This window comes from Heterocephalus glaber, unplaced genomic scaffold (genome assembly GCF_053883595.1).
Source record: "Heterocephalus glaber isolate CG9 unplaced genomic scaffold, H.glaber_assembly_v1.0 deba00001564, whole genome shotgun sequence".
NCBI lineage: Eukaryota > Metazoa > Chordata > Mammalia > Rodentia > Bathyergidae > Heterocephalus > Heterocephalus glaber.
This window is the reverse complement of record NW_028258351.1, coordinates 21,407,540-21,421,732: the sequence shown is the minus strand read 5'-3', so window position 1 is coordinate 21,421,732 and position 14,193 is coordinate 21,407,540. Positions and strand designations below refer to the sequence as shown.

The following is a 14,193-nucleotide window of genomic DNA, read 5'->3' as shown; positions in this document are numbered from 1 at the left end:
GCTCCCTTTCCGGACCACAGACATCCCTCTAGGATGCTGATGAGGGGGTCAGGGAGAGTGTCGGGGGGACCACAGATAAACCCAGCCAAAGCAGCTCAGGCAGCCTCTCTCCTGGGTAAGAAGGGGTAAGAAAGCCACAAGGCTCAGCTTTACTTCTGTACTGGAGCTTCAGTGGGCTGGCTGTGTCAGCTTTGCCTCCTTAATATCCCCAGGGTTACAGAGCTGTGCTGATTCAGTAGCTGTCCTAGCGCTGTCTACTGCCGGGCTTTCTGAATGAGAAATAGTTTAAACCACAACACAAGTCCTGAGATGCTTTCAAAAACTGCTGCAGATATTGGAAGTCTGCTCTGGGCTGGTTGTGAATACACAGTATGGAAGTAGTGATTTGTAGAGAAGAGAAATAGTAACAGGCAAAGGGAGAGAAAATGTGAGTAAAAAATGAGGATCTGGGGGTTTTCGTGTCTTGAGTCACTGGGTGGGATGAATGACAGAGCAGAGCGAACTTTCTGTGACCATGGAAACCTTCCCTGACTGCTTGCTGCGCTATGTGGGAGGCACCGGCCACATGTGGTTATTGGGTACTTGAAATATGGCTAGTTTAATTTTAATTTAACTTAAGAACTTGAAATTCTTTTGGAATAATCTTAGATTTACATAAAGTAAAAAAAAATGGAGAGGGTCCTTGGATATCCTGTTTTTAAAAAATTCTTTTTTTAAGAGGGTGCTAAAAATTGAACCCAGGGCCTTGTGCATGCTGGGCAAGTACTCTAACACTGAACTACCTCCCTCAGGCCTCAATTTCCCCTGTTAATATCTCACATATCCAGTTTACTTGTCAAAATTACAAAACTAATATTATATGTTATTATTCACTATACGTCAGGCTTTATTCAGATTTCATGTTTTCCCACTAATATCTTTTTTTCTGTGGTAGAATTCAATCCTACAAAGCACACTGCATTTAGATTTTACTAAACTTGATTTGTTTAAGTTTAAGTAGTCACCCATGGCTAGTGGCTGCTGTACCCAACCGTGCACATGTGGAGAGGGAATTCTTTCTTTAGCACTGGGCTTGGGATATGCATTGAACTTGTGTGTACATTATTCTTAAGGACAGAGGAAATCTATAACTTATTGAGCTTCTCTTGCCGGGGGCTAAGGGGAGGGTGTTTCAGAAAATTGGATTTAGGATCCAGTTTTGCTCAGTCTTCAAGCTTGAGTTGAGCCAGGGATCCTCCTTAGACCTTCAGGAGCCTCTAGGGACCAATGTTAAATGCAAGAGAGCAAGTATTCCTGCAGAGGCCCACAGTCAGGGCGTGCTTGCCTTTGAGCTCAAGGAACTGGCCAGAGTCTGCAAGCAGGTGGCTGGGCGTCCCCTGAGCAGAAGCCCTGGGGAAGAGGTCACGAATCCCCTACCCTCACTCACCCACACCTTCTGCCCCAGGCCGGGAAGCCCTGACCACTCCTCTCCCCTACAGAGCCACAGAGGGCCCTGCCCTCCTTGCAGAATTAGCAAGGGGCCAGGCCCAGAGCAGCTTCCCCACCTCTAACCCAGATCTCCCCATTGACTCCTGGGAGGGCCTGGCTCCTATGTTCTGTAGCACATGTTCCTGGGGGCTAAGGCTCCAGGGCTGTCAGCCATTCACAGCCATGCATGGAAATGTATTGTAAGCTCTATCTTTGGGAGGACAGTTTGTATCTTAGCCAGGGCAAACAGTGAGGACCCGGTAGACAGACAGATTTCTAGAACCAAAGGCTATTCATGTAAGACTTGTCCCCTAAATGAACTGGGGTAGACTTCAGATACTCTCTGTAGATGAGTGTGATGGAGAGTGAAGCGCAAGGCTTGGAAAGAGCGCAAGGAGGCAGCTTTTGCCTGTCATACTGTCAGAGGTGCTGAGTGATTCTGGTTTTCCCAACTTCAGAACCTGTGTTTCCCAAAGTGAGTTCTATGGCAGTCCCGCTTTGCCCCCGCAAATGGGTCCTGTGTCTGCGTGTACATGGGGGTGCTGCTCACTGCTCCCTGTATGAGATTCACAGCATATATCCGTGTATTTTGAAAGGGCTGCTGTAAATACACAATTTAAGTCTGAATAATAGGGGCATTTGTCCAAAGCTCTTTGGATCATGTATCCTAGCCCATCCCTTCATTGCTTAGCATTTATAAACACCTTGCAGAATTGGTGTTCTTTATAAGGCAGCTGAGAAAACATTGTGTTCTACCATGTTTAATGTATAGTGGCTGGAAAATGGTGGGTGGATGGATGGATAGATGGATGAATGGATGGATTTCAAGAACCATGGCCTCAAAGCTCACAGGAGTCTTAACTTGAGGGAGGATAAGTTACTGTGCTCATTCCAGAGAGAGGGAAGATTACCCCAAAGCTAAAGAAGGTATAAAGAGGTGCCAAGGGCTTATTTTCCTGTACATTTTTGTGTGTTTTCAAGGAACAGGAGCCTGGACAATGGGGCTTGGGTTGGAACTGTTCGTAACAGGGACTGGGGCTGAAATATGGAAGCAGAGCTCCTGGAAGGGTAAATTCTGGGTGGCAGAAGTTGCTGGCTCTTTGTTGCTTAGTCTCTCGATAATTTTTCTTATGTTCCTTCTTCTGTTTTTATCCACTTCCTGCTACTCCAACCTCCTTCTCTTCCTTTCTACCCAAATATCTGTTCCCTCCTCTCATTGTACATCTCCCAATCTCTTTCTATTGGTTTAACTGCCTGTAAGGCAGAACTGAATGGGTGGGTGCCTGTGTTTATGTTTATTATTCAAGTTACCAAAGTTACCAGGTAAAGTTTTTGTTCCCCTTTTTAAACTTAAAATCTCCTTGGGTTGGCATTTTACATTTTTTCTTGTATATCAGATTACATTCCTTATGGTTATTGACTGATTCTTAACCAACTGTAATACCCCCACCCACGCTCCCCAGAGGCTGGAGACCTTCAAAAGCCCCCAGTCTGGCCTCATTGCTTTGTGCGTGACACCTGTGAGTTGGGAGACCAGAGAATGAGAATGCCAATTCCACGTGCTTGTGGGCAAGGTTGCTGTGATCTTCCAGACCCTAACTGTTCTGATCTCCACTGATAGCTTTCTGACTGCACCTGGGAGTATTAGAGAGCAATGCAACGAGACAGGGTGTCAGAGGAGAGGTGCTGTGTGGGGGGAAATGGTTGAATGGAAAATTAGTTTTTCTTTCCCAGTAATTGTTTTGACATGAGTAGTAATTAGCCAACAGCTGACAGACCAGAACTGAAGTGAGAAAAAGGGGTTGGATTAGGGGCAGAATGCCTCTGCATTATATTGTTCCTGGCTGTGCCGGGCATGTCAAGTCTGGCAGGAACTGGGGGCAGGGGGGGGCAGCGCAGTGAGGGTGCACTTTGAGGTCCTGGGAAGGGAGTAAGTCGGGGTCTGAAGGGCAGCCTCCACTCTCAGGGAGCTGGGGAACAACCCTGGTTTACTGGATGCAGTAGCATCGCAGATAGTGACTGTACTTGCTCTGGTAAAGCCCTATGTGCTTCACTTTTGTGTTGTCCTTGTTTGACGGGGATTGGGATAATCTGGCTTGGTGTATAGACCAGGAAAGCTGGCACATGTTTCTGCACTGTGGTACAGTCTGTGCCCGGGTATTTCTTTCTGCGTACTTTGTATGAATTTGCCTATAAAACTATCTGGGTCCAGTGGCTTATGCATGGCCATACTTTTTCAAAGGTTTTGCTCTTTTCTAATGCTTCTAGTGTTCCTTGAAGTTATTTTGATAACTTGAATCTTATGGAAGGTTGGCTTTTATTAGCAGAGAATTAGAAATTACGAGCTCTTGTATTAACAACAGCAAAAGATCTGTACTTATTACACTCGTGTGTTCTTTCTGATTCCTAAATCTGACTGTCTGTGCTCACTTTCACATTAGGCTGGCTCATCTCCTTTCGTTACTGTTGTGATTCCTACCCTGACCCTGGGGAATCATACACACACACACGCACACACACGCGCACACACACAGGCACATGCACACACACACACACACACACACACACACTTGCATGCTTGCACATATACACTCAGCCAACCAGCTCTGTGTTCTTACCATCTTATGTCCTAACTCATTAATTTCTATCGATATTCCTTTCTCCTGTTTTTCTTTGGTTTATTTCACTGGCCTTTAAGGGTTTTTTTCCAAAATCTTAAATTGAATGTTTAGTCCATTTATTTTTGTTCCTCTGGGTTTGATAATGAAATAATTAAGGTTATGGATTTTCCTCCAAGATAATTTGGGCTTTATCCCATTTGTTTTTGTATGTGCTTCTTTACTGTTTTCTCAGTTTTGGGTAATTGTAGTCTTAAATTCTCTTCTGACCTAAGATTAAGGGGGCATTTTCTTAAGTTTCCAAGTGATTGGGAGTTGAGATATTGGGGACTTTGTGTATTTATTTTTTCATTATTTATATCTACTTTTATTGCTTTTTAGTCAAAGAATATGACCCATGTTATTTATTCCTTTGCCATTTATTGATGACTTATTTGCGAGTAAAATATAGCCAACTTTTTAAATGTTCTGTGGCTTCTTGGCAAAAGATGCTATTTTTTGTTTATGGGTTAGAATGTTTAATAAATCTTTCATTTAGCTTTTAAAATTAAAACTGTTGAGATCTTGTTTGTCCCTATCCTTGCCTATTAATCAGTCCCAGACTGAAATGCAGATTCTAAACTTTTCTAGCATTTGTGTTTTATCCATTTCAGTACTATGTTGTTTGATAAGTAAAATTTGAGTGTTAGCTTCATTGTAAGATGTATTTGTCATTAGTGTGATACCTGTACTGCTGTAGCTTCATACCAGTCTGAGTAGGTTCCCTTCAGCCCCTCAGCATCCTTCCTGATGCTGTTATAGTTTTGTCCCACCCCCTTTGTATACTGAGATGTAACCCAGGGCCTTGATGTAGGTATGCTAGGCAAGTGCTCTACCACTGAACTGCATCACTAGCTCTTTTTAAATTTAATGAGACAAGGTCTCACAGAGTCACCTTGTGGTCCCTAAACTTGTGATCTTCCTGTGTCAGCCTCTTGAGTAACTGGGATTATGGGCCCAGCCTCCTTTCCCCAGCTGCTTTTTTAACTGGGTCATATGCTGCCTGAGGGGCATGGGTGTGAACCTGGCCACACAAGGTTAATTTGTTGTTTGTTTTTGCTTCTGTGAGCCGCTGCACCAGGGACCTGTTTTATACCACTTTCTCCTTGGTGTGTGCTCCCACCCTTCTTCAGGAGTATCTGGCAGACCCTGTAGAGCGGAGAGAAGCTAACTGCCCACAGGTGCTCTGCTGAGTGTAACTGTTTGCACATGGGCCTGGGTTCTTTTGCTGCAAGTGGTAGAGCATGCAGTCCATCCCTCAGCACGAAAAGGGTTCCACCTGGAATGGTCTTCACCATCCCACTGCCCATTGCTTTAGTCCAGCCTCTGCCACTTCATATGACAGGCTGCATGTCCCTTATCCCAAATGCTTAGGACCAGAAGTAGTCCAGATTGGTGACTTTTTCAGATTTGAGAATACTCTCATGTACATAACACACTGTTTTGGGGATAACACCCAAGTCTAAACATGAAATTCATTCATATATCACATATACCTTCTACACATAGCCTGAAGACAGTTTTATACAATATCTTCAGTAATTATATGCATGAAGGAGTTTCATGATGTGGAATTTTCCATTCATGACATCATGTCAGCACTCAAAACATTTAAATTTGGGAGCATTTCAGACTGTTGGATAAGGGATGTTTAACCTATGGCAGGTGTTGGCAACTTGCAGCTCTTTTCTACTTGCTTCCTGCCACCCTGCAGAGTTTTCTGAAGAAGACTCGTAAGGTGGACTTCAGTTTGTATACCTTCCTCTAGTCCAACCTGCACTGTGTGTACACATTGGCAGTTCCCCAGTCCTGGAATTTGAGGATGGCTTGCTTTCCTGGTCTCCAGAGATTGTGCAAGCTTGTGGGGCTGAATTCAGGAACAAAAGTAGTAGCCCTCCCCTCTCACACCCCTCCTTCCTGCTTTAATGAGTACTAGCATACAGATCCCTTTTGCAATGACTGCCTCATTGGATTATCGCACTAACAAACCAGGTTTGAGGACTATGTGGAATTATGCCCATTTGACAGGCACATGAGGCTGAGGCTCACTGGGGAGAATTGGCTTCCTTAGGCTCAAGTTACTGTATCTGAGTGGGAGCTGCACTAACTGTAGGGACTGAGAATGCTTGGGTCTCAGTGTAAGCTTGTGATGTCAGGAGCATGCAGCCATGTTGTGGGGTTGAGGCTGGCCGTGGGGCAAGCTGGTTATGCCACAGAGGTTGAAAGATAGCCCCTCCCCTGAGAGAGTACATTTATTGGCACATTAGGAGCATGAGAGCATGCCCTCCAGCAGGCATATATTCCTAGAAATAGAATTCTAGAGCCCTCAATTATTTCCTTTTAATTTTGATAATACTGAGACTCAAGATGGCCTGTGTGTGATCACTATGGTAGTAATTGGCTGAGCCAAATTTCATGCAACCAGTAGACCCAGTCCTCTGTCCTGTTATACACATTGAGCATCCCTAGTCTGAAAGTCTAAAATCAGAAACTTTTTGAACAGAGATACGATGTCCAAAAGGTTTGGATTTTGAAGCATTTCAGATTTTAGATTTTTGGATTAAGGATGTTCAACCCATGCAAAATCTGTGCAAATATTCCAAAAATCCACAGAAATCCTAAACTTGAAACACTTCTGGTCCCCAGCGTTTTGCATAAGGGATGATCAGCCTGTACCTACATCACAGTGCTCTGAGGTTGAAGCTGGAGATGCTTCAGAGAGAGAGAGGAAAGGGATGGTAGGAAGGTGGCAGAGGGGCCACCTGGCACAGTAGAGTGATGGGACACTTGACCGGCACCTGAGACTCCAACTGATTTCTGGCCATGGAGAAGAAACTCAGTCCCCTGAGAGTTCTGTAATTTGAGTGCTGGGGATTAGAGAGATGCTTTTAACCCATTTCCAGCTCTGCAACTACTGAAAAGATCCTGAGAGACGTACCTAGCTACGTGACACCTCCCAGAACCTGGGGAGGAGGTGGGAACAGGGGCCACAGTGGCCAAAGTCGAGGGTGCCTGTCTGTGGCCCACGCAGCATCTGAGCCATGTCTCTGTCCCCGCAGTGAATGGATACCACGCATCAGGGACCCCAGCGCACCCTCCAGAGACTGCCCACATGAGTCTCCGAAAATCCACCGGTGATTCCCAGGTAAGGCGTCCCTTTAAGGGAAGTAGGGATAGCTGCTTATGCAGCCCCAGGAAGGGTTCATTAAGGATGGGTACACTGTGAGAGTCTAGCTGACTATAGCCCCATTCTGCCCCAAGTAGAAAGTGAGTGGCCCGTCTGGGTTGTTCTGTTCTTTCCTGGTGGGGAGAGGGCTGGATGATTAAAGTCTGCTAGTTTCATAGACACCAAAGGTGGTTTGCTGGAGGAGCTGATGGACATTACTTGTCACTGTCAGGCCAGAAGGGTCCATTCTGCTGTCTGCATTCCTGATACAGAGTCCAGGTTTTCCATCACATGAAGAGTATGGACGATCCAGTTCAGTGTCCTTTTCTATCCCCTACTGCTCCCACTCAGACTTGGAATTTAGTAAAATTTGTTCATCTCAGCTTGCTAAGCTTACATAGAGGCAGCTATGGAATAAGAAGAATTGGAAGTATGTCTTAAGATTCCCCAAACTGCTCTTATTCACCATCTCTTTTGACACTTGCACAAGGTGGGTGTCAGGACCATTCCCATGTTGTACGTGAAACCGCAGGAGCACAGAATACTTAAGTAACTCGTGCAAGCTCACACAGTGACCGCGGGGTCAGAGTGGACCCGACACCCAATCCCATGGTTTCTCCAGGTACATTAAGCTGCGTCTAAGAAACTAGGCCTGGTCTTACCTAGTGTACTCACAAATTATCAAGGAGGGGTTCTTAATGAAGTTTCCAAAATCCAGAGGTCTTTTCCTAGAATTAAAATGAAAGACCTGTGCTCTATTAGTACCATTTCTAAAGTGTGACACCCAGTTTCAATATTGATGAGAATGTTAGTTTTTTAAAACTTACTGAGTTGCTCTCTTAAGAAGCTAAGCATCGGTTGGGGTCAGGTTCAGTTCAGTCAACGCTGGCAAAGAATTTGAACATCAGTGTAGGTCAGAGTTTTCAAAGTCTGATGGACGTCTGAGTCTCCTGGCTGCCTGTTAAAATGCAGATTCTTATCCAGGAGGCCTGCAATGACGCGTATATTTCCAGCCAGTCCCCAGGTGCTGCCAATGCTGCTGGCCTGGGGCGCAAGCCTGAGTAGTAGGGACCTAGGCTCAGTCAATACACAGTGATGTACCTGTCCGCCTCACTCCTCTGCCCACGTCACCCAGGTGAATCAACCCCAGCTTCGAACGTTTCCTGCCAGCGCCCCACATAGCCTCCTTAGCACAGCTCCTGTCACTGTGTCGGAAGGAAAATTTACTTGCCATCTGATTGGAGGGCGTCTCTGAAGACCACAGCCTAAGTTCTGCTGCAGTTTATGAATGACCAAGAACACTGGTGTTAGCTTGAGCACCGTGAGGAAGAATATTGGAAACCGCTTCCCATTCTTCTTTCCCTAATAAAACACGACACCCTCTGCCTCCAGAAGTAGCGTGAAGTTGTTATTTAACCAGTTAAAAAGTGTTTGCTGGAATAACTGACTTATAACTTAGAAGCTGACCTAATAGTGTATCATAAGCCTCTGGCACCGGAATTTCTCTTCTAGCATCTGTTCTTGGAATATATTCAGGGATTTTGATTTATGTTTAAGGCTGTTCACTCAAGCATTATTTATAGCCCCGTAACAGTGGACCCAACCTAATTGCCCAGCAACAAGGGATGAGAAAAATGGATTATGGCACTAGACAGCCAGCCAGTGATATTATACACTCATTAAAAAGCATTCTTCCACAGAAAATGCAGTGATTTGGAAAGTTCTCACAACTTAATATTGAATAGGACAAGGAGAACATAAACTACGTATACTGTATGTATAGTCAGTCTTATTCAAGAGAAGGAAAACTATGCTTATGTGAAGAAAACAATGTCTGGGAGAATTTGTGGTGGTTTATTGCATCTGAGATCTCACTTGTGCATCAGAGGATGTGTGGAGACATTTTGATTGGCACAACTACGGAGGGGGTATTAATGGCATCTACTGAGTAGATGCCGGGCATGCTGCTAAACAAACATCCTACAATGCACAGGACAGCTCTTCCCACAAGAATCACCCAGTTTGAAAATAGGAATTCTGCTGAGGAATAGGAATTCTCTGAATCTTGCTCAAACATCATGAGTAATTTTTATTTCCTTCACATGTTTTACTGTTTTTCACATTTCCTAAAATGAACACAACATTACACTTTTTGGCGGGGCGGGGGGGGTGGGTAGTAGGGATGAAACCCAGCGCTTCAACATGCTAGACAAATGCTCTATCTACCCCTGGGCTATACCTCCAGCCACTTTTATTTTTATTTTTGAGACAGAGTTTTGCTAAGTTGCCCAGGCTGGCTTGGAACTTGTGATCCTCCTGCCACAGCCTCCCCAAAAGCTATGACTTTTTATCCTACTTTGTGAACCTGCAAAGCTGGTTATCCACAGAAGCCACTAAAGCCTAAACACATATGTACATGTGTTAAAAAGGTTTGCGGTTCACAAACAGTGCTCCCGCGAAGGATCCCTAAGCATACTGTCCTCGGCATACAGGGTAATTTGCTCATTCCTCCCCAGGCTGTCCATCATAACTCATGATAATTACTCTTAATAATAATTGTAACATGGATGGATGAAGTAGCAGATGAACATGTGCCAGATGCAGTATGGCAAGGTGTGCAGTAAAGTGGCTTGCTCAAGGTGACAGTGACAGAGGCCAGAATAACAAGCCCCAGATCCTGAAAGTCTTGTGTTCTTTTTATGCTGCCTGCTGGTTGCCACCCTTGAGTAGGCTCATCGGGAAGAATAGAAAGTTGAGAGGACAGGGAGGAAATGCCGAATTTTAATGGAAGTCAGGAGTATGTCCTCATTGTACTCTATTAAGGGCAGGGTTGATGGCTGGGTCCTGCGCCATGTTTCGCCTAGCCCTGGGGAGACCTGAACAGGTGCGTAGAGGGGATGGCAGTGATGTGTCGCCACGCATTGGAGGGTGTCAGTATTGAGGGCCTGGGGTGGACTACTGCCTGGGTTCTGGGTCAAAGGGGTCCTCCTGATTGAGAGGGGGTGAGGGATCAAAGACTAATAGTCTTGCCAGCCTTTATAGAAGCCAGTCCTAGCCAGTTTTCTTCTTTCTTGCCTAGGCCCTTTTGTGATCCATCTTTCAGTTCTTCTGGTTTCCCATATCTTCTCCAGGAAAACACAGGAGGGAGGAAAAAGAATAAGACTCGAGGTTTAGAGACTTAAGGGGCCCACTGAAGAAAGCCATTGAAAATTAAGTAAGAGTGAGATGCTGAGTCTCTGCTCCTTCTCCCTTAATTCAGGACCCTACGTTCTATTGAGCATTTACATCTTTACAGGCAGGGAGACCAATAAGGATGTAACCCCTGCCTCAATGAAAGTTTGTAGCTGGTACTGAACAGAATCAGATAAGTGATTATGTAAATCGAGTGGTGCCAGGGGATGGAGAAGTGTCTGCTATGAGGACCTAGTCTGGTGGCTGTGGAAATGTTCTCTCTAAGAAAAGATATTTTGTTGAGAAGACTGGAAAGGATGAGCAAGGGTTTAGCTTGGCAAAGATGTAGGGACTAGGGGGTAACAACATTCCAGGAGAAGGAAGAGCCTGTGTGGATGCCTCGAGGCAAGAAAGAAAGGATGTTTTCAAAGAACCCACAGAGGCACAGTGCAGCAGGCTGTGTCTTATTAAATTAGAAGTGAGGAGGGCGGAAGATGAGGCTGGAGCTGTCTGCATGGGCCTCTCACGAGATGCTCAGGTTTGATGCCAACAATTTTTGGAAGCCATGGAGGGATTTCCTACAGAATCCCACCTGCCCAAGGAGTAGGGCCCAGAATACTATTTTCAGGGGGCAGATACAGGCCGTGGAGCAGGGGCTTGCTGAATCCCTTGTGAATGGCCTGCTACAGCAGCAGTTGGTGTGTGACCCACCCTCTGTTGGTCCTCATGGTGACAGCAGAGCTGCCCAGGTGGAGTCAGGAGGACCCCAGGCTGGAGAGGGATTTAAAATATAAAAGGAGGAGAGGAATTCTATGGAATCAGAAGCAAAGTAAATTCTTAAAATATTCATGGGAATGTGCAAACCTTTATGACAGTTGAAGGAATACTATAACAAAGTACCATGGAACTGTCATTTAACTTCAGCAGTTACCGGCCTTAAACCTAATTTTGTTTCACTGATGCTCCCTATTGCAGCCCCCTATTTCTCCCACCTCCTCATTATTTAAAGCAATTTCTTGATACATTGTTTTAAATGCAAATGTTTCCAAATGTGTCTCAAAGGGGGAAAACATCGCAATACCATTATTACACTTAAAACAAATTCAGTCGTATTACCTAATATATATTCCAATTTAAATTTGCCAGTTGTCCCCAGTTGTCTTTTGTATCAGCTCGTCTCCCCGGTCCAGGATCCACTCAAGTTTCACTCGTTGCTGTTTCTTCAGCCTGTCTGTCTCTCTTTTTTAAAAACAGCTTTGTTAGTATGTAACTTGTGTACTGTACCGTTTGCTCTCTTTTTTTCTTTTTGTACAATCACTGGGTTTTTTAGTGTGCTCATGAAGTTGTAAACTATCATCCTAATGAAGTTTGGAATATTTTCATCATCCCACAAAAAATCCCAAAAGGTCGTAGGCAACTACTGTTCTACTTTCTTCCTCTGCATTTTCCAGCTCTGCACATTGCGTGTAGTGGAATCGTGCTATTTGAGGGCCTTTGTGACTGGCTGCTTTCACTTCTTGTGTTTTTGAGGCCAGTGTTGTGGCCTGGGTCAGACCTTCACTCCTGTGGCTGAGTAGCGATCCATTGTGCGGAGACGGAACATTTTATCTATTTTATCTATTTTATCTTTAGCTGTCTCTTTAATCTCTTTTCACCTAGGTTGATCACTCAGACTTTTTTCTCCGGTCTTTGCTGACGTTGACTTTTTGGAGAGGCCAGATCAGTTGTCTTGTAGAATGACCTACATTCTGGATTGAACTGCTTTCTTGTGCTTAGATGCGTTGAGTTCTTGGATTCCCATTAAACCGTGTTGGTGAGCACACTCTCTAAGCACGTTGAGTGCTTCATGCATCCAGAGGCACAGCTCCCAGGTTTGCAACCTGCTGATGAGACTGTGTGAGCTCTTGGCTAATGTGGTGACTACTAGATTCCTCCTTTGAAGGGGTACATTTTTCTTTCCTAAATTGTCAGTAATCTGTGAGATGCCAGTGTGATACTATGTGACTGTCCTGTTCTCTAACAGTCTTTTCACTCAGAGCTTTGAACATCTGTGATGGCCTGAATCTCTTTTGACACTGTGATTCCCAAATGGTGAATTTCTAATTCTTGGTACATTTTATTGGCATTTTTCTGAGATGAACTGTTTCTTCCCCCCACCTTGGAGTGAGTCAACTGTAGTCATTTTTCATATTCATGCTCAGATTGCCCCAAACGTAGTCTGTGGGAGCCCTTTAAAGGAAGGTTTTTATGTGCTTTTGTTACATCATCATTACTATTTATGCATTTTCTTAAGCTTCTGCCGCAGTTAGATATTCCAGATCTACAATGTATTTGGGACTAGCCATGTTTTCCAAGGAGCTTAGGTTCCTTTTAGTGGGGAAGAGTATTTAGAAACAAATTATGTAGCTAGTAAATGCTGACATTGTGATGCAGTGTCTTTCCCTCTGGGCCTTTTCAGTGATACAAAGTAGAGGGTGTGTGTATGTGTGGTGCATATATAGGTACTTATCTTTGCACATATATGACGCATGCACGTGAAGCTGGAATGCTGGGCACAGATCAGCAGCACCAGTCACAGAGACCGGTATTGCCTGTGGCCCCTCAGTCTCGGATCAACCCTGGTTGAAGTGATCCTTGGCCAACAAGGCAGAGATCAGGGGAGACACGGACTCCCACACACAGAACCCACCCTCTGTGTGCAGCTTGTGTTCCTGTCCTGACCTAAGTCATAGGGAGCAGGTGTGATCTCTGTGTCCAATCTCATTCCATGGAGTTTTGTACACAGCAGTCTTGAAATGAATGCTAGTAGAAGATGGAGATCTCTTCTGATCCCTGTAAAGACACCTGGAAAGCAAGACATTGTCCCAGGTCTCAAAGTGAAGCGATGATAGAAGATAGAAAAGAGAAATACGAAGGCCTCAAGTCTGGTTTCCACTCTTCTGTTTACCAGTCTTGTGACCCTGGAAGATTTAGGGGCTGCAAGCCTTAGTATCATGTTCTGCAAAAACAGATAAGGTACCACACAACTTTCGAGGGTTGCAAGGATTAAGCAAGATTAAATATGTCAGATGCCAAGCCTGGTGCTTGCTGAGATAAGCAAGCACTCAGTGGCAGTAGTTTTTGCAATGCTTCCTCCCTCTTAGTCCTCCTCCTCACCCGTCTCTGTATCCCCAGCAACAGCAGCATCCACCTGTGGACTCAAAGACTGGCCAAGGATGCTGGAGCACCGGGTGCCAGGCATGGAGTGATAGTGGTAGTGCGGTGTTTGCCTATGACAGGGAGACAGCAAACTACAGAATCCACCACAGATGCAACCCTCCCCCTTCCTGGCATACATGTGCTCGGCCAGTGTCTCTGCATGGAAGAACCTTGGGATAGACTTCTGTCCCTGTCTCTTCTCCTCAGTGACTGGCACCTGTGGCTCTTGCCATGGAGCCTCTGTTTGCCTTCTTCCACCAGCAACTTTGGCACATGACCTGGGATAGAACCAATAGCATGGGAGGGTGCAGGGTTGGCCATATGGACGAGTTGATCCCTTAAAAATATTTATGGAGGGCTGGGGATTTAGCTCAGTGGTTCTGCCACCTGCCTCACAAGCACAAGTTCTCAAGTTTGATCCCCGGTACCCAAAAAAAAAAAAAAAATTATGGAAACTGAACAACTATAAGGAGCCAGAGAGGAGTTGCTGTAAGTAGACACCTTGATAAAATGATGGAAGGTTGACCAGATCAG

At 45.0% G+C, this 14,193-nt stretch overlaps 1 protein-coding gene across 14 annotated transcripts in view; it reads left to right on the top strand.

Annotated features, from left to right (window-relative positions):
• Gas7 (growth arrest specific 7) overlaps window positions 1-14,193 on the top strand; it is a 228,466-nt gene that overhangs the window by 172,512 nt on the left and 41,761 nt on the right. For 6 of the 14 annotated variants that reach the window (XM_004857526.4, XM_087191827.1, XM_021238515.2 and 3 more), the window contains exon 4: window positions 7,184-7,269. The exons of the other annotated variants lie outside the window; for them this stretch is intronic. In XM_004857526.4, coding sequence (XP_004857583.1) covers window positions 7,184-7,269 — 86 coding nt within the window. The remainder of the gene's footprint in view (window positions 1-7,183; window positions 7,270-14,193) is intronic. 14 annotated transcript variants of the gene reach the window in all.